The sequence below is a fragment of the Mustela putorius genome, unplaced genomic scaffold (assembly GCF_011764305.1).
Source record: "Mustela putorius furo isolate JIRA1106 unplaced genomic scaffold, ASM1176430v1.1 tig00003899_pilon_pilon_pilon, whole genome shotgun sequence".
Lineage (NCBI taxonomy): Eukaryota > Metazoa > Chordata > Mammalia > Carnivora > Mustelidae > Mustela > Mustela putorius.
In genome coordinates, this window is record NW_025422048.1 from 12,335,135 (window position 1) to 12,360,779 (window position 25,645).

General features: G+C 42.8%; 1 protein-coding gene across 7 annotated transcripts in view; it reads left to right on the top strand.

Annotated features, from left to right (window-relative positions):
• The window catches only part of ATP11C (ATPase phospholipid transporting 11C), a 182,779-nt gene that overhangs the window by 115,246 nt on the left and 41,888 nt on the right, over positions 1-25,645 (top strand). For all 7 annotated transcript variants that reach the window (XM_004773629.2, XM_045068219.1, XM_004773633.3 and 4 more), the window contains 12 exons: positions 654-804; positions 1,440-1,637; positions 6,890-7,051; positions 7,737-7,888; positions 8,909-8,980; positions 10,809-10,882; positions 13,220-13,323; positions 13,950-14,131; positions 15,322-15,585; positions 19,039-19,213; positions 23,726-23,828; positions 24,916-25,061. In XM_004773629.2, the coding sequence (XP_004773686.1) occupies positions 654-804; positions 1,440-1,637; positions 6,890-7,051; positions 7,737-7,888; positions 8,909-8,980; positions 10,809-10,882; positions 13,220-13,323; positions 13,950-14,131; positions 15,322-15,585; positions 19,039-19,213; positions 23,726-23,828; positions 24,916-25,061 (1,783 nt within the window). The remainder of the gene's footprint in view (positions 1-653; positions 805-1,439; positions 1,638-6,889; positions 7,052-7,736; positions 7,889-8,908; positions 8,981-10,808; positions 10,883-13,219; positions 13,324-13,949; positions 14,132-15,321; positions 15,586-19,038; positions 19,214-23,725; positions 23,829-24,915; positions 25,062-25,645) is intronic.

A 25,645-nucleotide genomic window follows, 5' to 3' on the forward strand; every position in this document is an offset into this window, starting at 1 on the left:
CGAGCCGGGTGACTTACCTAAACTCATGTAGCTCTTCAAGGGCAAAGTCTATTTGAATTAGAATTTTGCTCCCTTTTGCTGCTGGATAGTGGTTTGGGGTCCTCTAGTTGCTGTATGTAAGGAAGTTCAACAATGTAGGTAATAGTCTCCTGCTAGAGCTTCAAGCCCGTTGTTCCAGCATGGACCTCACTGTCATTGCCAAGGATATACTGTGTATCAGTGGCACCCCCTCCATAGCCCCACTTGCAGATCCAAGGAGTCCACACTAAGTATGAGGATTTCACACTGGCTCTACTGCAAACCCTTAGAATTTAGGGAAATGGAAACAACCTACTCTTTCTTTAAGGGGTGAGTAGATACGGTCTATGCATGTGTGTGTCTCCTGTCACTTTTTAGGATCCTTCTTTTTTTTTTTTTTTTTGGTAAGTGCATTAAGCTAGTCAGCCACTGCACTTGGTGAGCATTGGTGAGCAGCAAACAGGTCAGGAGGTCAGGGCTGGCTTTTCCACTTTACCAACTGAGCATAAGGCTTCTGCAGTGGTAACTGTGCTTACCCATCGTCCACAGGAGAGGCTTTAGGAAACTGAATGGCTTAATTTTTACATGGTTGATATCTTATATAGTTTTTAAATCCATAATATCTTCTTTTTCAGATCCATTAATGCCTTCCTGATTGTGTATTTATTTCTGTTACTGACCAAAGCTGCAGTATGCACTACGCTAAAGTACGTTTGGCAAAGTACCCCATATAACGATGAACCTTGGTACAACCAAAAGACTCAGAAAGAGCGGGAATCCTTAAAGGTAATCAGTTTTATGCTGCAACTTTTAACTCTTGCTAAAAATTTTAACTCTCGCCCTTTGTGAGCGAGCCACCCTTTATTGAAAAGTTATTTGGATAATGATACCTTTTGTTGGCTTCCAAGTTTTCTCAGGTTGTATGGTAGCCCCAAGCTGTTAGACATTTAAGAAGTTTTATAGGATTTTTTTCTTTTACTTTAGGCATCTGTGCTTATTTTTAGCTCTTTAGTTAAAGAGTTTGAAACAGCTGATCAAGAATCTCAGGTTATATGTCTCTGGCTGTACCCAAGAATCTGTGTGACTATACATGAGCTTGGAATATGTCATAAATAGATGCCTACACAGAAACTTCGATCCTGTGTTTGTACTGGGGGGAAGGCAGAGAATTTAAGGAAGTGAAAAAGTGTTAAGAGGTACATTTACTGAAGTATAATGATAAAATTGGGGATGTTTTTCAAATGTTCTTTTCACATACTATGATGAGAACTTTGGCCAATGGGATAGTATCATTAGGAACTTCATAGCAACAGCAGTGCTTTTAGTATTGAAATAAAAAGAAAAATTACCTGGTTCTTTATCTTGTACTTGTTGGCTAAAACTGTGTATCTGATCAGCACGAACTATTTCTTTTGTTTTAGGTTTTGAAGATGTTCACTGACTTCCTGTCATTTATGGTTCTGTTCAACTTTATCATACCTGTATCCATGTATGTCACGGTAGAAATGCAGAAATTCTTGGGCTCTTTCTTCATTTCATGGGATAAGGACTTTTATGATGAAGAAATTAATGAAGGAGCCCTGGTTAACACATCAGACCTTAATGAAGAACTTGGTCAGGTTAGAATGTATTTTTACTTGAAATAAGTTAATGTATTGAAAATATCTGTTCTTATACTCTAGCTTACCAATGTATGTGACCATTTCACGTTGGGAAATGTGATTCAGATATTCTTTTATCCAGGCATAGAACAAAGACAAGCAGTATTTTCATAGCTGTAGCATTCATTATCTTGTTGGCATTTTTGAGGAGTAGCCCACTTTATATATTAAATTTGAATGTGACGGAAATTTTCTTTACAACTCACCTGGCGATGTTGTTAGATTATGGGCTGTTGCTTTGGAACAGACACATGTAGTTGGTCTTCCTCAGCGTCTGTTACCAGGTGGGGATAGACTCTGGGGTGGTCAGTAAAACTATTCTATGACTGTGTTTTGTTCCATAAGCAGCATTGACTAGAGTTGTCCTGTTGATGTTGTCTTGGTACATTTTTGATCAGACAGAATACATTCCTAGCAAGCAGAGTTGTTAACTCCAGGGCAGGAATTTAAATGAAGTCAGAATGTGAGGGCATGTGCTCCTCAGAATGCTTTTTGCTTCATATACCAGTGTGGCCCAGGCTGTGGCCTCATTTCTAAGGCAGGTGCGTTTGTTCCCAGTGTGGTATGGTCTAGCTAGAATTCTTCAAATGGTGACTTTGTAGGTGATTTTCTCATCAGTATTGAGAAAGTTCTTCCCTTTGTCTGGATGTACTGTGTGTCACGTAATGCTCTTCACAGGCTGGGGGAATTTTTTGGCTTTCATTTAACTTTCATGATATTTAGAATGTCAAGGCTGTGGAAATGTCATTTCTATGACTGGGAGATGCAAATTCGGTTAATGGAACTGTGCGGCTGGAACAGGGCCTCACACTTGTTTTAAATGGTGCCAAGTTGCATCTACGCCTCAAAACCCTCCCCCCGAATGTAGCCCCTCACAGCCCCCACTCTTTCTGTTCTTCACCCAGCCGTGCCTAGACCAGAGTACCATCTTAACAACTACAGGCACAAGGGGGAAAGGACACTCCAGATACCAGTTCTGTTGAGAGCTGACAACATGACTCCAGGATCCCAGACTGTGGAATCTGCATCCCACAGAGATACTGAGTCACCAAGGATAGAACAAGAGTTGAATGAACAAATGCTTTTTTCCCTTAGATATTGTTCCCAGAAGATTCTTTTGAAGGTGACTTCAGCTGCCACAGCTGACCTTACTTAGCCTTTGTAAACCACTTTTAATCCAGGAACAGAGCTGTCTGAATAGAACTACTCTGGTCCCAATAAAAAGCATTGATTACAGCATTACTGCTTGAAAAAAAAAAAACTGAGTTACAAGCCACCTCTGGTGAACTTTCCCTCCCTGACAGGTGATTTAGTTGAGTAAATCTACCTAGATCCAGTGCGTGGTTCACCTACCCAAGGATGAATGTGGCCAGAGCCCCAGGACACTGCAGATAGAGTGGCCATCATGCCGCATGTGACTCCTAATGCTGTCTAGAGACAGAAAGGATATCCAAGCCACGTGCCACTCAAATGAGATTCTTAAATCTTCCAGACCCCCACCTCAGCAGATTCCAAGTGGAAAGTAATCTTACTCCTATCATTCAGGCTGTATTCACACTGCAGAAAGCAAAGTAGAGCTTTGGGTAATGATCTGGTAAATTTGATCAGTGAAAAGAGACTAGAGTTTTCATTTCAGCCACCACTTCTTTCCCCTACCAAAACCTGCCTTTCTGGCTGGGACTGTCGTTTAGTCAAAGCACTGAGTTAATAGCCAGACCACCACTTTTATTTATATGGTGTAAAAACAACTTGCCTTCATTATCAGCTTATACGTGTGGAAACTACCTGAATGAAAATGCAAAGAAGTCTTGAAATAGTTCCCTAGGCCATTTACTATTCAGTGGACCAGTACGCACAAAATTGAGTGTAACCAGCTTTCTCCTTGATGAGTCATAATTTCAGATCTGTATGACTTTTTATGTTATAAAAAAGCAGTGTCAATTAGGTCCCACTGATACCATTGCAAATACTTGCTTACTCTCTTTTAAAATGACCCACATTGAGGGGTGCCTGCATGGCTTAGTCAGTTGAATGGCCAACTCTTGGTCTTGGCTCAGGTCTTGATCTCGGGGTCATGGGTTTGGGCCCCGCATTGGGCTCCGTGCTGGGCATGGAGCCTACTTTAAAAAAAAATGACCCACACTGATATTTAAAAAATGGGAAGGTACATTTAGGACAGTGTTTGACTTGAGAAACAAAAAGAAGAGCGAGCAGCTGGGTGTCACAGTCTGTTGAGCAACCGACTCTTGGTCTTGGCTCAGGTCGTGAACTCCAGGTTGTGAGATCCAGCCCCAAATCTCTCGCCCTCGCCCTCTGCCCCTCCCACTTGTGTACATGCTCTCGAGCTTGCTCTTTCTCTCCCAACCCCCAAAATAAGTAAATCTGTAGAAAAAACGAAGTAGACTGTTCGGTTGGAAAAGAATGGAGTCTTTTAGGATCAGGCATCAGTCTTTTAGGCAACCAAATGGTTTCAATCCATCTTGAAAATATTTTGGGGTAGCCTCCTGCTTTACAGCCCCTTCAGGTCTTGCAGCGATGCCTAATGGTGTGTCTGGGTGTATACTCTGATTCCAGTAATTCAATCCCGCTGTTATGTATTAAACTTACGCTATATATCAAGAATATATTGATGGTACTGAGGTTACTATTACAGAGTATACATGAAACCCTCAAGTTGTTCACCATTCAGTGAGGAAAACATACATATCATATGTAACTACAGCAATGTGACGATAATTGATCAGAAAAAATAGGTCATGTGAGATGATGGAAAGAGTCCAGTACTGTGATTTTGGTCAAGGCAACAGCATCTATCTAATACCTTATAGTTTGTAAACATTTATTATTGTACTTTCTTTTCCAGTCTTTACAGCCTTGAGCGGCAGGCTTAGTTATTTCAGGTTAATATTTAAAGTTTACAGACTTGAGAATTTTCCAAGGTCACAAAGTTAGTAGGTGGTGAAGCCAAGACACCATTAAGTTGAATGATACGAAATTTTTGACCTACAAAAGAGGCATTTCCATACGTTCATGAACGTTAGTTCAGGGCTCTTTCCACCCTACAACAGCTGTCTCGCTTTAGGCTTTGCATCCATAAAATGATGAGTTTCAGCTTGCTTATAGGGAAGTGCCTTTCCAACAGCCTCAGACCTGCCACTAGAGAGGAAGAGGCTATCATGAGTTGGGCAAGCAGGCAGCCTCTCACTCTTTAGCCCTTTTTAGTAACAGCTGATCGTCTCCTCCCCCTTGGCCAAGTACAGGGCATGTATTAGAGCAGTGATTCTCAAAGTACAATCCCTGGATAGGCAGCATCAGCATCACCTAGGAACTTCATTAGAAATGTCCATTACCTAGCGCTGCCCTAGAGCGCTGAATCAGAAGCTGGGGAAACAGAGGCCAGCAATCGGAGTTTTAACAAGCCCTCCCAGTGAGAGTGATGCACACTACAATTTGATATTGACCATGTCAGGGTATAGTTTGTTGGCCTTATACCTGCGAGATCAGTTCTACACAGATCCATACTGCACAGAACATTCTGCATAGGGAAACAATTGCACGATGTATTTTTTTTTTTAAACTACCACCTTTGGCACTTTCTAAGATTTCTAAGTGGTTTAATGCTGATCCAAATGTAAGAGGCGCAGTAACCCGGGAGAACCTTCAGGGGAAAATGATGGTAAACAATTTTGATCAGAAAAAAAGTCCCAAAGAGTTTTATTTGAACTGGAAAAATCTAGACGATACAGGAATAATAGCACTTGAATTAATTTAAAGGGAGAATTCAAACTTGGCTGGTTAACAGAGCAAAAAAAGGAAGATTGAAATGCTATATTTGTGCCAGTGCTGCTACCGTGAAAGGCTTTGAAAAATAATTAGAAAGCAACTACTGCTGGAGTCCATCTCTTTCTCCCTTACATAATGAAAACCTTCATCTTGTGCTTATGCTTGTTCCTGTCAGCCCATAATTTTAACTATTTAAGCATAAATTGCCAAAAAGGAGGGTAAAATTGTGGGTTTCCAAAAGCCAGATGTTATAAATAGAAGAGATAAAAACTGAGATAAAATGGAAATGCTCAAAATGGTTTATTTGGCATGGAAAATTTATTTCATCGCTTACTTTTTCCATTATTTATGAAAGAATGCTTATATTATACTTTTTTTTTTTTGCTTATATTTTAACCTATTATTATAAACTGTTTTTTTTAACTTGGAAACTTTTTTCAGGAGTATCTAAAAATATACACAGTGTGTGGAAAGAAACTTCAATTACGTTTTTGAACATTAAAGACTTCCTGTGTCTCCTAATTAAGTAACTTGATATTATTATTTTCCCTAACCATCCATACTCTTTGATTCTATCTGCAGTATATAACACAGTGCATTTTACTTCAATCCAGTATATTCATCAAAAATTTTACTTTTCAAGGAAAAGCTTTGTTACATCGCAGTAAATTTAAGTTCCTCTCAAATATTTTTCTGTGAGTTGCACGCACACGCACGCGTGTGTGTAAAAGGGTCAGTCTATTCTTACTTCCCACTTAAAAAATGGACTTTTATTTTAGAACTTCTTTACATCAAAATAGATAAGTAGTCAACTGAAAGTTTCTTAGTTTGATAAAATAGCCACATTTTTCTTATTAATCTTCTGTATTTGAGCGCGTCTACCTTGGACATGTGATACTATTTCACTGCCTTTAAAAATACTTGTTGGAGGGCGTCTGGCTGGCTTAGTCAGTGGAGCCTGCGGCTCTTGAATTTGGCATTGTGAGTTTGAACCCCACATGTGGTATGGAGTTTACTTAAAGTTTTTTTAAAAGATTTTTATTTATTTATTTGACAGACAGAGATTACAAGCAGGTAGAGAAGCAGGCAGAGAGAGAGAGGAGGAAGCAGGCTCCCTGCTTGAGCAGAGAGCCCAATGTGGGGCTGGATCCCAGGACCCTGAGATCATGACCTGAGTCGAAGGCAGGGGCTTTAACCCACTGAGCCACCCAGGCGCCCCTTAAATTTTTTTTTTAATTAAAAAAAAGTTCTTACTCATTTGCCACTCTTTTTGTAATAGTGCTTTTGTAATTAACCTGACATTTGACGAGAAGTCTTAGAGACCGAGCTAAGCTACGGATAGGAGAAGAGTCCCGCCTTACAGCCTAAGGAAAACTTAGTCACGCTGAAGGAGGTTACACCGCCTCTGTTTGTGTCCTTGTTTTTAGGTGGACTATATATTCACAGACAAGACTGGAACGCTCACTGAAAATAGCATGGAATTCATTGAGTGCTGCATAGATGGACACAAATACAAAGGTGCAGCGCAGGACACTGATGGTCTCTCACAGACTGATGGACCCTTAACGTATTTTGACAAAGCAGATAAGGTGGCATTTTCCGAATTACATTTTCCCCGGAGACATCCTTCTGTGTGTGCATGTGCTAACTTCGCGTAGTAGAAATAAGAGCTCGGAGTGCATGACACCGACTTTGGAATAACCCTTTGCTTTTTTGACTTCAGCTTCCCTGCTTCACTAACACCTCCGGAGATCGTTAATAAGCAGCATTTACAAATAGGGAGGGGTGTGGAAAACGGCTTCGGGGCAAAACTTTCGCTTGTCTGTCTGTCTGATCGTAATTCTTGATGCTTTGTCTTTAAAAATATGAGCTGCTCCGAGAGTGAAGTCTTTTTCAGTCATTCAAGTCCCAGGAGTGTCTAGACATTAAATGAACCCAAGTCTCCCTGCACCTGAGCTATCGCCAGATTGTGAATTGGATACTGAATGAGCTCTTTCAGGCCATAAAGAATTCACCGATTTAGTATTCGGTGGCAGCACGGTAGCCTGAATGAGCGAACACAGCCCCTAGGGTATGTTAGCTGAGACCCGGGGATGCTGTCAGCTACAAGGGAGGATATAGAGCTCATCTGAGTATTAGGGATTTAGAAATTTCGGCTACTCGGTTTGCTGGCGGTTATAACACTTTCTCACATTAATACCTTCTCTCTGTTCGCTGACTACCAGGTGATCAAAGGGAAAATAACGGAGTCATTTTTCTGTTACTGTTCAACAGAACCGAGAAGAGCTCTTTCTGCGTGCCTTGTGCTTATGTCACACTGTAGAAGTTAAAACAAATGATACTGTTGATGGGCCTACGGAATCAGCTGCATTAACGTACATGTCCTCCTCACCAGATGAGATCGCTTTGGTGAAAGGAGCTAAAAAGTAAGCACTTCTGTTAGGTTGGGCGAATAAATTCTGGAGACGTGCCGGACAGCGTGGTACCCGTCGTTAACAACACAGTGGCTTGCACTTCAGAGTCTGGTGAGAGGGGAGAGAGCTCATGTTAAGTGCGCTTTACCACAAACAACAGAACACCGCTGGGGCCCACGGAAGCTTCGAGAGTGGTTGGATAGGTTTCTTACCTCGCTTGTGGTAATGATCTCACAGGTGTTTGCACGTGTCCAAACTTCTCAAATTCCTCACGTTAAATAGGTATAGTTCTTTGTATATCAGTCATACCTCAAGAAGGCTGTCTTAAAAACTCTGAGGTAAGTTGTAGAGAAGTACATGAGCAATTTTGAAGAGTTTAAAAAAAAAAAAAGTAGTAAGCACTGCTTGTACTTCTCCTGAGAACGTGAAATCACAGGAGGACTAGAGTTGTTTTTTCCTCTGCTCCAATAACCTTATCTTATAAATATTCTTTAATAAAAAGCCGAAATGCTTTCTCTGAAATTTTGTGAAAAATTCCCCAAACCTAGCCAATTAAGACCAAAAAGAAAATAGCAATGCGTAGGTATGACTTGCATTACTGTTGATAAATACCAACCGGAAGTCCAAATGTTCATATTATATTCTGCAAATTCTGCAACAGTGGCCACTTTCTGTACAACACATGCTATTTCTGAAGCGCTCTCAGCCGTTTTGACGTCACTTTGTAACCGACAGTCCTGTATTACCCTTGAGGCCTGAGATGATTAAGTGGTTAAAAGGTCACCCGATGTGTCTGCTACAGAATTGGAATTACAAATTGCCTCTTGATTACAAGTCGTGACTGGGCTTTGACTTCCTCTTTCCTGTCGTCTCAGCCAGTAAAGGGAAGTATAGTTATAGACTGTTTTGTGTTGTTTGTTTTTTTTTTTCCACACAAAAGAGAAGAAAACAATAAGCAAGTGTGCCCCACTGCAAGGGAAAATTAATCATTCTTTAGAGATCCACAAAGGTCTTTTTGTTGATTTTCGACAGGTATGGGTTCACATTTGTAGGAATTCGGAATGGCCATATGAGAGTAGAGAACCAAAGAAAAGAAATAGAAGAGTAAGTAGCGTGGTGTGTTTGATGTTTGTGACATGTCAACCTTGGGTGGATTTTGGAAGGGCCCCTAAGGAAACTTCTTTCATCTATAAATGGATAAGACTCTGCTTTCCGGGTTGGAGTTTTATGTAAATGTAGCTGGGGTGGAAGACCTTTTTCTAGAGTGGTAGCAACTGGGACTTGAGGTGGAAATTACTCGTTTGGTTCACATGTGGGTCCAAGAGCCCAAATGAGAATCTGCCTGGACTTTCTGAAACACAGATGCTAATGTTAGGTCTCCAGCACACGCTGTAAGAAAAATCCATGAACTTATATGAAACCTTCTGCTGTCCAGAACCCAGCCAATCACTCTGGGATGGTGGGCTCAACCAGTCATAGAAGCTTTGGTGGCAGAAGCTGTCTTATTCTCCCCCACTCAAATGTGAGCCCCACAGCAAGTACCCTGAGGCAGCAGTATTTTGGATCTTTTTTTTTTTTCTCCTCCTACAGAGAGCCCAACGAACAAAACCGCCTTGGCTTAATAGCAGATTTTAATTAGGGTCTGTGATTAATTTGAATTCCTTCATCTGAACTTGAAATGTAATTATCTTATCTGACTTCTATTCTGGCCCCTAGCGTCTCAGGAGACCCATCTCAGAAACCTGCAATATGTGTAGATGTGTTTGGGGAGTGGGCCCCTTAGGGAAATGATGCTCAAAAGCCAGGCTAAGGCTCTTTGGCCTGACGACTGCCAGGACCCCCGGATCATGATTAGAGTCCAGATTCTAGCCAGTTCACAACAGCGCCCCCATCTGGTCGACACCAAATGATACGTTCCGTGTAGATCTCCTTCACACCTCGCAGAAAGGGTGCCCTGCCCACTCCCATCAAAAACAGGCTTCATAGTCGATGTTCTTAGGTCAACTACTTGCGTCCAAGTTGCTCATTTTCAAAAAATATTTCCCCATGTCTTTGTAATAATTAATCCTGTTTTCACTCTTCTGCCTTCTTTCATCCGATTTATTAGCCCAGTACAAATCTGATCATAGCATTCCACTGCTTGAACCCTACGGTGACTTCCTGTTGCTCGTAGGATAAAATTCCAAATCTCTGAAATGGACCACAATGTTCTCCGCCCCCAGTCCTTGCTTCCCACTCTGGCTGTGCCCCCACCAGCTAGATTTCAAGCTTCAGTGAACTATTTCTGCACATGCCTTTTTCTCTACCCACTATGCCAAGCCACCCTTTTTTCATCATGTCACTCCTACAGACCACAGCCGAGGCACTACCTCTTCCAGGAAGTCTTCCTTCAGATATCTTCTTTCTGGGCTCTCACATCTCCCCTGTGAGTTCCTTTATTCCAGTGTGTGGCTGATTGAGACGTAGTCCTTTCATTGCCCTCCGCCTCCCTTATCACATAATGAGCCTCTTGAGGGAAGGAACTCAGGCAGAGTTATATCTGTTTCCCAGTACCTAGCATTGTGCTCGACCCATAGTAAGCACCCCATCGACGATTAAAATAATTGGCAAGATGGGACTATTTCTAGACCCCTCCAGAAATGGCTTGTCTGGCCAGCTCTTTGTCTGCCAGTCCTGTGTCCTCACTCTGTCCTTATCATTTGCAGTAATCTAATGGGAGGGCACAGATACCCCTTAACCAACGCTGGCATTTTCTGACACCACATTCTAAGTGCAGAAAAATGTCAGAGTCCCAACGGAAAGCGACAGCTGTGCCCTCAGCCAGCAACCCTTACCACAAGGGGAGAATTCTATTCAGGGTGTTTCTGTGGTGGGTTATTTTTCCCCAGTGTGGCCTAGGTATTTTCTCTTTCTCATTTTTCTCCTCATAAAGGTATGAACTTCTTCACACCTTAAACTTTGATGCTGTCCGTCGTCGTATGAGTGTCATTGTGAAGACTCAAGCAGGTATACATTTTTAAATAAAAACTTGACTTTTTCTCTTTTTCCATTTGTATATTTGTATGTTGATCAGTTATTTTAAGGAAGGAAAACATCTCATGTAGTAATAGATGACTACCTTAAAGTCATGCAAAGCAGTAGCTTTGCTGTGTACGCCTTAATGTGCTTATATAAGCACGTATGTTCTGTTTGCCAAATTGTCAGAGGCAGAGCCCTCATATGACAGTATATGCATTTTCTCGGAAACTGAACTCTACTCTTCAGTCCTGAGTGTCCAGGCAGAAACTGAAAGGGTGACTTTTTTATAACTCATGGTAATGACGAATCACCAGTAATGTCTGCATGCAGCAGCCCAGTCCAGCGGGATGGTTTGAGATTAACTAGCAGTAGAATTCTTGAGTATGGAGAGTTGCTGGCTCTCTGTGCTTCCCTTCCTCACTCCCCACTGCTTTATACTCCCAGGGAGCAGGCAGGCTAGGGATGACTAAGGACCAGATTGCTGGGAAAGGATGTGGTGGCTTCACTCCAGCATGCTGGGCTCTTTGGGTTTGTTTGATCAAGTGGGGAAGCTTGCCCTTGGCACTGGAACCGGTACCATCATCCCAGGGTTCCCCCGCATCCTTTGGAGGAGCCGTGGTAGCTGACATACCTTCTGCTTGGATAGAACCAGAGCCGTAGGGGAGCACTCCTGCCTTATTTGCGGGCTCCCAGATGCCTCTGTGTGTGTGTGTGTATGTGTGTGAGAGAGAGAGAGACAGACAGACAGACACGGAGAGAGAGAGAGAGACTGTGACTGTCTCTACATGGTTTTTCAAATTTTCCTTGATTTATATCCTAGTAACTTGCCTTTTAATTTTTTTTTTAAGATTTTATTTATTTATTTGACAGACAGAGATTACAAGTAGGCAGAGGCGGCGGTGGAGGGGGGGAAGCAGGCTCCCCGCTGAGCAGAGAGCCTAATGTGGGACTCGATCCCAGGACCCCGAGGTCATGACCTGGGCCGAAGGCAGAGGCTTAACCCACTGAGCCACCCAGGCGCCCCACTTTTAGTGTTAAATCTATCCCAGATTCCTTAGTGTGAGAATGGGAAGATACAAACAAACCCTGGAGGGAGCGTTTCCCCTTTATTCATACTTTGCAGTGTGACTGCCAGGTCATGAAATTGATTTCATTCTGTGAATGCCAAATTTGTCCTGTGGCTTTTAAACACAGTGTGGATGTGTGAGAGAAAATTAAAAGAGAAAACCACTTAACATTTGAGATATTTGGTGATCTTACCTGTCTGTATGTATGCACTTACACACTACTGCAAATGATGAGACATCTGAGGAAGTGGTCTGCCAAGGGCCTTGACCTCAGCTGCACTTCTTTTTAACTTCTTGAACTCAGCATTTTGCTTTATACAGATAAAGTGTCTTTTTTTTTTAAGATTTTTATTTATTTATTTGACAGAGATCACAAGTAGGCAGAGAGATAGGCAGAGAGGAGGAAGCAGGCTCCCTGCTGAGAGCAGAGCCCAATGCGGGGCTCGATCCCAGGACCCTGGGATCCTGACCTGAGCCGAAGGCAGAGGCTTTAACCCACTGAGCCACCCAGGCGGCCCGGAAAGTGTCTTTCTTAATGCTCAACGGCGACTCCTTTGCTGGTTGCATGGACTGACAGAAAGCCACACTTACACCTGCACTCTACAGTGCTATTTTCAAGTTTCCGGTACAAACTCCAAGCCACTGTCATTAAAGCAACCTCTGTAGTTCTTTCAAAATGATTTTTATTTTATTTGCACTTGGGTTTGGTCTTGACATCAGTAGAATGCCATGTGTGCACTTTAAAACATGCTTGGCAACGTTTTCAAAGAGAATTCAGAAGGAGCTCCTTGACATAAGTACAGTCTCCCATGATTCCCTGAAAGGAAGTACAGTTTAGCAGAGGAACTTGTTGTGCGCTCTTGAGTTATCTGTGTCCATGCTGGTCTTCAGAGGTAATGGGCATTGTCTTGCGAGAGTGAAGGTCGAGATGGCTCATCCCAGGATCCACAGTAGCTGAGTGGGAGAGGCCACCTTAATAGTTCCTGTTATTAGGGGCGCCTGAGTGGCTCAGTGGGCTAAAGCCTCTGCCTTCGGCTCAGGTCATGATCCCAGTGGGATCCAGCCCCACATCGGGTTCTCTGCTCGGCATGGAGCCTGCTTCCCTTCCTCTCTCTCTCTGCCTGCCTCTCTGCCTACTTGTGATCTCTCTCTGTCAAATAAATAAATACAGTCTTTTAAAAAAGTAGTTCCTGTTATTAAAATCCCAATACCAGTCTTAAAATTCTAAGTTGAGCCCTTGGTTTTTTGCTTATTTTAGGAGACATCCTTCTCTTTTGTAAAGGAGCAGACTCAGCGGTCTTCCCCAGGGTGCAAAATCATGAAATTGAGTTAACGAAAGCCCATGTGGAACGTAATGCCATGGTGAGCCTACATCCTTCTAGAAATGCTACAGATGACTGTTTGATGGGATTTCTATTTAAATGTTTAAATGAATTTTAGCTTCTTTTTTTTTAAGATTTTATTTATCAGAGAGGGAGGGGGAGAGAGCGAGCACAGGCAGACATAATGGCAGGCAGAGGCAGAGGGAGAAGCAGGCTCCCTGCGGAGCAAGGAGCCCGATGTGGGACTCGATCCCAGGACGCTGGGATCATGACCTGAGCCGAAGGCAGCTGCTTAACCAACTGAGCCACCCAGGCGTCCCTGAATTTTAGCTTCTTTTTTATAGTCGATTTTTATATTGGGGGATTTAGTAATACTGTTTTCCTTACTGTAATGTAAAACGTTATCCTGGAGCAAATTTCTGTGCAGAATTTGCAGACTTGAAGACTTTTCAAGAATCTTTCATTTATATTCTGCTTTCTTTTCTTTAAGAGCTAGTATTTTGTTATTCTGAACCTATTTGAATGCTACCTGTTTACTTGCAATCTGTTAGTGGTTTTTTTTAACTAAACATATATCAGGATTTCTTTGTACAGTGAAATGATATTTGAAGGGACTGTGCAATTTTTCTCCCAATTCCTTGGATAACTAGAGATCTTTATTTCTAGGACGGATATCGGACACTTTGTGTAGCCTTCAAAGAAATCACTCCAGATGATTATGAAAGAATTAACAGACAGCTCATAGAGGCAAAAATGGCCCTACAAGACAGAGAAGAAAAAATGGAAAAAGTTTTTGATGATATTGAAACAAACATGAATTTAATTGGAGCCACTGCAGTGGAAGACAAGTAATTAGAAAATGATATTCTTGTCATTTTAATGACCATTTAGAGTGGTTTCTGTCCAGATTGGTAATTTTATTCTCAAATTTTGAAATCTTCTATTCAGATCTGTTGCTAGACCAGACTTTGAGCCATCCGTGAGAATTAATTTTTTTTTAAGTGAAATATTTGTGGCTTAGAAGAATGAATCTGTCATCTCGAGATCTTTTGCATGTTTACACCTTGAATTTCCTATTTTACAAATATCTGCATAAGTCTCATGATATATTGAGAGCTTTGTGCTAGAGGCATCCTTTGAGCTGGTGCCCGATAGAATTGATAAGGTTTTGGCAGACAGAAATGAACGGAAAGGAAATTCGAGTTAGAGCAAATAACGTGAGAGCTCATTCGAGCCTGGTTCAGCAGGCTAGAGCATGTTTTTGCATACTTTCAAATAATTTGTTTTAACTCTCCAGGCTTAGCTGCACTAGACAGGATTGGAGGGCTCTATCGTTGATCTGTCTGAAAGAATACATTTTAGACTCTTAATATTTTAGGAGCTTTTAGGAAATTATAAATGCAAATTTATGAGACTTAGCCAAAAAAAAAAAAAAAAGTTTTATCTATATACATTTTTTTTTCAGCCACATTGGAAGATTTTGAAATTTTAATGGGATTCATTTAGTCTAATATCTTTCTCATTCCCTGACCAAAGGGAGCTCAAAGAAAGTAGTATTCTCTCCGTGCCTTTTGGATTTATGCCTAAATTCTCTCTGGGGCTGATTGGCTTTCCTGTTCTCAGAGCTGCTCAGCAAGGGGGATTCACTAACGTCCCTCGACACCGCACTAGAATGCCCTTTCCGTTTTGCCCCTTGTCAAGTATTTGTATGCTGAGATATAAAATTTAATGAAATAAAGTGACAGTGAATGAGAACATGCGGTGAGTTCATGAAATTTTAGCTACGAGGGAGGAGTCTCCATTCTGCCAGTGGATACCAGTTGCCTAAAGAGAGGTCGTTAACTTTTCCAAACCTCCCTGCTGGAACGTCATGTTAGTCAGACCACGCCAGAGGTCGCACTCCCCGAAAGAGTAGGGGGTGTGTAGGGAGGCCAGCGGATAACGTCCGGACTCCCGAATGGCCGTGGGTTATAGGACTGCTCTCGCGAGCCTTCTTGCAGGAATTTTTGAGGATAACAAGGGCTCCTTTTGTGCCCAGGCTGCAAGATGAAGCAGCTGAGACCATCGAAGCTCTGCACTCGGCCGGTCTGAAAGTCTGGGTGCTCACCGGCGACAAGATGGAGACGGCCAAGTCCACTTGTTACGCGTGCCGCCTCTTCCAGACCAGCACGGAGCTCTTGGAACTGACCACCAAAACCATCGAAGAAAGTGAAAGGAAAGAAGATCGGTTACATGAACTGTTGATAGAATATCGTAAGAAGTTGCTGCATGATTTTCCTAAAAGTACTAGAAGCCTTAAAAAGTAAGAAAGTGCATCGGTTTCTTATACTTAGGCATGGGTAGAAATGTAACTCCCGGCTGTTCGTGCGGAAGGCTGTTTTCTGTGATTGATCATTCTTTGTTTGCAGGTGTTTTATCCTTGTAAGTTAAAACCTTCCCTGAGGACTTGGCCGATGGCTCATTTGAGGTTATTTGGCACTTTCTGCGTCTCTTTTAATGTAAAAGAAAATCGTGTATTTCTCAAGATTTAGAAAAGTGGTTCAGTCTTTCGTGTTTAGGGTTTGGGGATTTAGCACTGATACCCTGGCCTGGTCCGTGTCAAGAAAAAACACTCCTTCTTGTGGCCTCTTAAATTGAACGCAGGGAACCCGATCTCTAACAGTCGCCCTGTCATATGAGGTCCTAGAGCCGTTTTCTCTGTAGATTTTCAAGTCCCAGAACCGTGAAGGGAACCGAATACCTGTTAATAACATGACTTCAACTCTGCTTTCAACGAGCTGCTTGGGAAGAACTTGTAGGATTTAAGGGTCTTGAGGAAAACCTCTCATGCATAATAATTCCATGCCCAGAGATCACTGACCAAGGCTTAGCCTTGTCTAAACCAGTTTCTAGAATTTACTATGGCCATCAGCAAATCAACTGCCTCTTCTGGAATGCCGCAGGATGTCCCCACGCTAAATCCAAAGACCCGTAGCTGAAAGTACTTTGCATTTTTTTGAGCATACCCTTTGTTTCAGGAACCGTATTTAGCACTTTATGTAATTATTCTCACTTGGTCTTCATCACAACCCAGTAAGGCTGTCTTATTTTCTTCACTTTACAGATAGTAAGGCTCAGAGAGATGCAGTAACTTACTCAAGATCACACAGCTAATAAGGGGGGGCGGGGAACGAGTCTGTCCAATTCCAGAGCCCAGGCTTTTTAACAACTATGCTCTCTTGGGACCCTTGTGTCTAGTGCATAAACAGGCTTTACAAATGTCTTCCCCGCGCTCATGAGGCTGTGGCCCATTCTGAACCAGCTCTTGTCCTCCTGGCACTTGGGCATCAGTGAGAGCAAACGCAGTCTTACGATTGCCGCTCATAAATGTTTTCTTCCTTTAGCCAAATGGTATGTAGAAAGGCAGTCCAGATTACATTTTACTCGTCCATATGTCTTAATCCGTTCCGGCTAACATAACAAAATGTTATGAGTGGCTCAAACAACAGAAACTTACTTCTATTTCTGGAGTCGAGTTCCGGCTTATAGAAAGCTACCTTCTCACTGTGTCTTTCCACGGCACAGAGAGATGAAGTCCTGGTGTCTCTTCTTACAAGGGCACTCATCTCGTGCCATGGGCTCCACTGTAGTGACTCCACCTCCCACAGGCCCCATCTCCAGACACCGCCCCGACTGGGGGTTCGAGCTTCAACATAGACTCGGAAAGGAGGGGAGACATGGAACACAGTATGGTCCATAGAACCATTGAGCGGCTCCGGGGCCCTTTTGTAAAGGCCAGGGCCTCTGAAAAACTGAACTCACCATCTCAGAACATTCCCTCTTGTGGTTCATCCGTTTGGAGTTGGGCCCAGACTTCCCTCAAGTTCTATAAGTAAGCATCAGACCCAGAATCCCTTTTGTTGCTTCTGCTTCTTTTGAGCAGCTCGTGCCTTGAATTCCCAAGGCCCTCTGCTAGATGAGCGGTTCTCCATTACATCCAGAATGAGGTCGCAGCGAACGCCTCGAATGACCTTTGCACCTTGCTTTCCTAGTGCACCCCAGCACCTTCTCTCCCCTCACCTCGTTCTGCCCAGTTCCGTTTCACTTTTGGTCCTCGGGCTGTTAGCCGTTTAGTACCTGGCTCGTTGTGCATATTCTCTCCCGAATACTTCTGTGCTCTCCCAGGGAAGATGAGTTAATGATTCTTCCCGTTCTTCCTGCGTGTCCTACTTAGACTTGATGCTTATAAATATTGCTGGATTTGTTAGGGAGGGAGCCACTGTTCTCTGAGTAGAGGAGCAAAGGAGAGCACATGATTGATATCTCTTTAATTAGTGAATAAAACATGCTTCTCAAATTATGAAGCAGAATATGGACAAGTAGAAAATACCGCAGTGTCAGTATACACCAAGGGAACGTGGAATGAGGAAGGAGGAGGCCCACGAGGCTCTCACCCCTCAGATGTTTGGTCCATTGGACAGCAGCTCCCTGATCACTAGAAGCTTGTCAGAAACGCAGAATCTCCTGTCCCACCACAAACCTAGTGAGTCCGAATCCACACTCGGACAAAAGTCTCAGAGGAGTTTTAACAAGATTCTCTAAAACCTTAAGCTTCAGGAAGCCTAAAATTAGACAACTGAATCAGTAATGAGATCGTGCTGTGTCTAATACTTCGACTGCACTGGTGCTCCAATGGCATCCAAGATTCCCCGAGAAAGATTGATTAATCGCTATTTTTTCCTAATTATGAAAAAATGAAATGTTAATTGGGAGAATTTTCTCAGTTGTCAGTTTTCTGCCCTATGGTTGTGATTTTTTTTTTCTTCTTAAGATCGATTGATTGATTTTAGAGACAGAGAGAGGGCATGCACGCCAGGGCAGGGAGGGGGGTTGGAGAGGGAGAGCAGAGCCAGACACGGGGTTCGCTCTCTGAGTTCATGACCTGAGCCGAAACCAAGAGTTGGTCACTTGATTCCTGGTCACTTGACCAGGAGCCCCTCCCATATTTTTTCTTAAGTAGTTGCACCTGTTTTGTTTGTATTTCCTGGCACCTAATATCTCTTAGTCGTCCTGGCTATGCATGAGGATCACCTACAGAGCTTGCTAAAACATAAACCTATAAATTAACAAGCACTGGCAAAGATACTCTGAAATAATTCGTCTGGGAATAGACCTCAGGCATGGACAATTTTTTAAAGCTGTCCCGATGATTCTAATGGGTATCATTACCAATCCAGTATAAAATGATACTGATTTAAGGAACATACATCATTATTATACGGGAGTTTTTAATGAACACTGTGTCTCTTAGGCTCTCCATCATTTTTGAGAAGCCAGGTTTGTTGACAGGTTTTGTCATTCAGAAAAAAATTCTTCTGTGATTTGTATACCCAAAGCCATTTTGTCTTTTTTCTTATATTATTAAGAAGTTTTCAGATTGGCGATTTGACTTCATATCAGAGTTTGACTGATTGATCTGTAATTTTCCACAGTTCGCCTTGAGTTTCTTACACAGAGACCAGCTGCTGAATGTCTGTTATTTTTAAACCTTTTAGAACTTAGAATCTATATGGGCAGCTCGAGTCTCAAAAGATGTCATGGAAAAGTCTCGCTTGTGCCATTGTTAGAGACAGTTGCTTCTCTACTGTTCATAGGTTTGGGAACCAGACTAATGATGGCCCTTATGCAGGACCCTCCTCTTTGTGGTTTTAAACACAATCAGGCTTCTAATCTCCTATATGGGAGATTCAATTATAGCATTGTTTTTCTTTTCCAGAGCATGGACAGAACATCAGGAATACGGATTAATCATCGATGGCTCCACGTTGTCACTCATACTAAATTCTAGTCAAGACTCCAGTTCTAACAATTACAAAAGCATTTTCTTGCAGATCTGCATGAAGTGCACTGCTGTGCTCTGCTGCCGGATGGCGCCGTTACAGAAAGCCCAGGTAACCGGATAGGAGTTTGTGGTCCATTCTGGGGCTTTCTGTACACGTGTGTGCAAATGTTCACTTCCCTTTTGTTCCTTCTAAGAGCCCTTTCTACCTTATTACATCTTCCCAGACTGCTGCTTCTCCGCGGTCCAATTCAGAGGTCTGCCCACCAGTGTAAAGGGACCCCATGCTTCTTGTCCCCTCAAGCTGGCTGTCCAGTTCCTTCCTTGCCTTCCAGGCTTCTCTAATGAGTGCTTGGTGCGAGCTGCCTCCATCCCGCTGCCTCTCGCCCCCCTGGGACGTTAGCCCGTGTGTTCTGTCTTCCCGTCACGTCATCACGTCCGTTGGCTCGCCTGGAGGGGAGCGCTGACCTTGCCAAATCCGTCGCACTGACTTTTGTTGTCCTCTTTGTTTCTCTGCCACAGGTAACACTACCGGCCTGTCCTCCTTAAAACGTGCCTCCCTGAGTTTCTGTCTAGTCCACAATCTTGACTCTTTTTTTTTTTTTTTTTGTCCTACTTGGCAACCTAATGTCTTTATATTTTGTGTCATCTTCTCACTTCTCACTAATTATCGTTTTTCGCTGGGGCTAAGTCTTCCTTCTGCTTTTCACTTACAGCCTGCCCCTCTAAACACGAATTTCTAGGGCTCTCATTGGTAGTGTCTGGTACTGACTTTTCCTTTATGCGAAATCTCTTACCTCGAGCTGCCTGTTAGCTCCTATGGAATCCCCACTGTCATATTAAATTCCTGTGTCCAAGACAGATCTTAGAATTTTCTCCTTCAGGCCATGTTTTTCTCCCTTCTCTTCATTATTCTTGTCACCGGCACCACATTTTTTTTGCTCCCTAAGTCACCAAATGACCTCTGACCCTTCTCTTCTCATTCGCTCTGTATCTGGTCACTGTACCTTTTGTCATAGCTCTCATTCGGCTGCCGTCTTCCTAAACCTTCCATTCCATCCCAGTCCAAGTCCTGTGACTTCGCATGGACTCTGATTTAGCCTCCTTGTCAGTCTCCTGGCTTTCGCCCTTCCCGCTTCAATCTCTTGCCATGCTCCCAAATGAGTCTTGTTAAAACACCACTTCTCCCGTTATATATTCTTACTCAGATATTTTCATAGTCTCCTAGTCCCTGAGGACGAAGGGCAGGTGACTCTGGCATTCAGGCTCACCCCTGTTGGCCTTATCGTGTGTCTCTGCTCTGCGTCCACTGTCCCTCCCGCACCCAGCTGGAATCGTCCACTCCTCTTGCTTGTTTCCCTCTCTGTGTCGCTCACACTTACTGTGCCCATGCCAGCTTCCACGTCTGGAATTCTCTCTGAAATCCTCTTGGTCTTAAAGAAATTGGACTCATAATTAAACCCGATTTAAGGGCCACCCCCCATAGGCCGTTTTGCCCAGCTCCTCCAGCCCCACATTGATCTGCCTCACCTTACTTTTTGGCTCTTGGTGCAGAGAACCTTAGAGTGTCAGTTCCAGACTTAGTGTTGCTTCTTCGTGTTCTTGGGCTGCTCGCTCGAGACCAGGGAATGGCTGTGTCCTTGATTTGTCCTTTACACAAACTCTGCTCCCTACTTCACACACGTGCACACGCGGCCCATCCTAATTTACGGTATTGTCTCTGCTTTCTTCTCACTCTCACTCCCCACCACGATCACGTGCTCCTCCTCTTTTTTCTTCTTTTTTTTTTTTCCTTCAACCTTCAGAGCCTTGGTTAGCCCCAATTGAGGAAGTCGATCCTGCCAGAACCGTCTCCACAGAAATCTGTCCCTTTAGTCAGAGGCAGTCTCTCTTTTATGATCTGTTGCTCGAATTGCTCACTGGGATTCTGGTTACTCCGCGGCCCAGGAGATACTTGAATTGCGGACCCCATACTGCTCCGAGCTGCTCCTGGCCAGGATACAGAGCCTCCCTGTAGCTCAGTCCTTGACCTGTTTTATCTCCTTCTCTGTAGTCCCGTCTTCTAAGCTGTCAACTGCTCCCCTGTCAGGCCCACGTAGGTGATTTTCCAGTCCCTTCTCCAGTCCAAATGCTTGGGCTTCTACTTCACTTCTCCAGCTGTTTACTGAACGTGCCTGCTTGGGTGTTGTCATAACCATCTCAACTCAACTTTCTTTAGAGCCCATCTTCTTTCTTGTCTTCTCCCGCATGGGTTACTGAGCTCACTGTACTTTTGGATTTCTAGATTCAGAGCCTTGAAATCTGTGGTGACTCCCCCATGCTTTACCCTCCCACGTGGTTTCCGTCACCAAATTCTGTCCATTTTCTGATACATTGTTTTTTTTGTCTATTCTTTCTTGGCAGATGCAGGCGTTTAACAGTTCATTGAACTCCACCTGTAACTCGCCACCTAGCTTGGCTCTTTGCCCGCAATCTTGCTTTTTCTTCCTATTTCTCCTGCACCCTGCAACCACGTTCATATTCTCGCTCCCTGTTGATCTGGACCCGGATGTAGCGGTCCATGCCCTGTGTATGAAAACTCATTGATCTGGTCAAGCCTGTCTGTCTGCTGAGCATAGATTGTACTTACCCTCGCTGTGTGCCTTAGGTCATGCCATTCCCTGTCTCTGGAATACTCCTCGGGTCCCCAATTCCCCTTCCACACAGATCTTCAACCATCGTTCATGATTTAGATAAAAATTACTCTTCCTTCTGTAAAGTCATTCCTGATGACTCGAGCATGTAGTATCCCCTCTCTTCTCTGCCATCTTGAGCCTTTTTATGTGGACAACTTAGACGATAATGTTACAATGTTACCCTTGGACAGGTACCTCACACTGTTAGTGTTTATCCTTAATCTGATTATCTAATATTCTTGTATTTATTCCCCGTGTCTGCTCGTCTGTTAGATGTTTCTTAAGGTGTGTGACCAGCCTTCTTTCTTGGATGTTTGCACATGACATTGCACATTGTATTGTGTGCAGTTGCAGCTGATCGATAAATAGGTTTTGGCACATTGATTTCTTTCGCATGAAGAGAAGTTCTTAATCCGGGTGACCTGGGGCTTGGTAAAAAATAAATAAATAAATAAAATAAAAAAAGAAAACAATTAGAAAAACCATGTTTACCTATCTAAATCTTTCATGATTTTATAGTCCACGACTATATATCTTTTCATCTTTCTACAAAGACGACCTTTAATCTTCTTAATCTATATTTTCAGGCAGGAGCTGTCAACCTTGCTAATTTTATCACCTTCCCTAGACCTTTCCTGGCTGCACTTTCTCTTCTTTGAGGTGCAAGTCATTGCTGCACAAGTTTCACAGGTGCAATTAGGTTAACCAGAATTGTAGCTCATCAAATACAAATTGAGTGTGGGTTCTTTAAGTTTGTCTTTGACTCATTTACAGATTGTTTTTGAGAGTCTCTAAAATTTTTTAAAAAGAACCAAGTTGTGGGGAGGGAATAGAGGAAATCTGGCATTTCACAGTAACAGCGTTTTTGTGTTACATGGAATTGGACGTGGGGGGTTTTGTACACTATTTAGTACAACTAAAACATAACTGGATTTTGTTTAAAGAAAAGACTGTGGGGTGGCTTAGCCTCGTGTCCGTTATTTTTAATCAGTCATGTTGAACATGGATTTTATTTATGCTAACTGGTGAAAGCAATTCTGAGGACAGAATTTCTGCAAGGCATTAGTTAGCTTCTGCATTATATACACTATTTTAAAGCTGCCAGATTCTAGACAGTTTTGAGGGGGGACGCATAAAGCAGTCGTTATCTAAAACGTGGGGTGGGAGGCCGGCTGCTTACCCAATATACCTCCACACGTGACTCCACCAGGAGATGATTTCTTTCATTCGCTACCTGCCACGAACACAGCAGTGAGCTGCATTGTGCCACCGACACATCTTGAAGAGACACTCCAGGAAGAGTGACAGGCTTTATACACTTATCTCAGAACTTTCTGCACATCTCACTACCTTCAAGATGCCCGCATTTAAAAACGAAGCTACCTGTGGAAGAGATGAAATCATCGTGGGCATTGGGAGATTTAGTAAAGTGTAGCTGGCAGCTGGAAGGCTACCATTGGGGAAGTCCCTGGGAATATGGGAATGCACCAAAGGGAGTGGTTGTATCTGTAGGGAGTAGAGATGGAAAGGTTCTAGAAGCATCGTTCTCTCATTTCCCACGCCTATTCCAGTAACCCTATACATGTTACTTCAGATCAGCTTTCTGGTCTCCACTGTCCCACTCAACACATCATCTAAAAGGACACGTGAAGCAATGACAAAAGAGGGAAACAGGTTGGCCTCTAGTATAGGTAGGAGACAAGGTTCTCAGATACTTCCTGTATGCATAGAGCCCAAAACAAGGTGGGCACTGGTGTTACATTTAAAATGCTTCGTTCTTTTGCCTCTGAGAATTGAATTAAAGGCTGTTGTATGTAAGACGCACCGAGCACCTTTCTGTTTGTTTGCAAGTTCTCCATTTACAAGCATGAGTGCGGCATATGCCCCCAATGTCGTAGTTCCACATTCTGGTTGACCTTTTCTGTACCTCTTTTGTATTTAATGTGTAGATTGTCAGAATGGTGAAGAACCTAAAAGGCAGCCCCATCACATTGTCGATAGGCGACGGTGCCAATGATGTTAGTATGATCTTGGAATCCCATGTGGGAATAGGTAAGAACAACCTAATGAAACGCTTATAGTTAACATGGTCTTCTCTTCGAGAGAGAAGTGTTGTGGTTACTCATCTTGAATTTTAATTTGGGAAAGATAATTATTCATTGAACGAACATCCTCATCTAACCTGTCCATCCCAAAGTCCTATCCATGGTGGGAACATAGCAATACCAAGTTAGAGGATATTTTTATATTAACCAGGTCAAGTGAATTTCCCAAACCTACTGGCAGTGCAAGTGATCATTTAGCTCTCACTTTGACAGCGGGCATGGTGTTACTGATTTTCTGCCCCTGGCCACATCGCCTACTTACATTGCTGCACTGTATCTTCTGAGATTCTTAATTGTTTGGGACTAAAAAATGACAGTTGGATGGCTGGTTTTCCACATGGCAGTATTCATGGGTGCTTTGGGCTGTGGTGTCGAATTTATGTGTTGGTGTGTAACAACAGCTTTTTCTACTGCCTGTACCATTTTTCTCCATGTCAGGGTGCTGCTAGGCAGCAATCCTAACACCCCAGCAAGCCTTTTTTTTTTTTTTTTTTTTTTGGAAGGGAAGAACTAATGGTATACAACAGGTGTACTCATTGGTTATTCAGTATGGAAGTGGCCGAAGGCTGCTTGAGCTCATGCAGCACTTGGGCTACTACTCAGTTTCATTCAGTGAGAGGATTTCTCCATCTCCTTGTAACTCTCCAGTTTTGAGCTCCTCAACCACAAACCCCAGGTCTCTGAGTTTCTTAAATATAGCTCCTTATCTAGGGGCATGTACATGTACACACTTAACTAAGTGCCTTTTTTCAGGTAAATATTCCTATTTAATTTTTTTCCTTAATTTTGCCTTGTAATGATTAAAACAATGATTTTGTTTAATGGTCTTATTTTGTGTTATAAATAAGTAATTACCAGCTAAATTTTACTTTGTACTAGTAAGATTCATTGTCCCTGTTACAATACTTTTTGGTTAAAAGAATTTTAAACTATACAAGTGAACTGTGCCACATAAACAAGTTAAAAGTGTGAAAATGGCAAATGAGGAGGTTGTTTATTTTATGAAGCACTCATGGAGATGTTCTCATTTTCAGGTATTAAAGGCAAAGAAGGCCGCCAAGCAGCCAGGAATAGCGATTATGCTGTTCCGAAGTTTAAACATTTAAAGAAACTGCTCTTGGCTCACGGACACCTGTATTATGTGAGAATAGCACACCTTGTACAGTATTTCTTCTATAAGGTATGAAACAAAATAATCTGTAATTGGACTTCTCACCATCTAAACCAGTAGTGGTTCAGCTCGGGCATAGGATTTCCCTCCCTTCTTTCACTGTTCCTTTGCGGTCTTAGTACTGAGATTTGTGGTCTCCAAAACACAGGTGATCTATCTAATGAATCAGAAACTAGAAATTCTTGGGGCTCCTTGATGGCTCAGTTGCTTAAACGTCCAACTCCTGATTTCAGCGCAGATTCTGATCTCAGGGTCATGAGATCGAGCCTTGCTTTGGGCTCTGCACTCAGCAGGGAGACTGCTAGAGCGTCTCTCCCTCTCCCGCTGCCCCCCCGCCCACACCCCTGTGTGTGCACTCTCAAATAGATAAAAATCTTAAAAAAAAAAAAAGAAACTAGAAATTTCTTTTAATGTGAGCAATTTAGGATGAAATTTTAAACTCGGCTTTCTTGAAGTGGAATTTAAATGCAATAAAATGTACCCATTTAAAGTGTACGGTTTTGTTTTGACAAATGTATACAACCATGTGACCATCATCCCAGAAAGTTCTCGTGCTCCTTCCCAGTCTCCTCTGCTTTGCACCAGTCACTAAT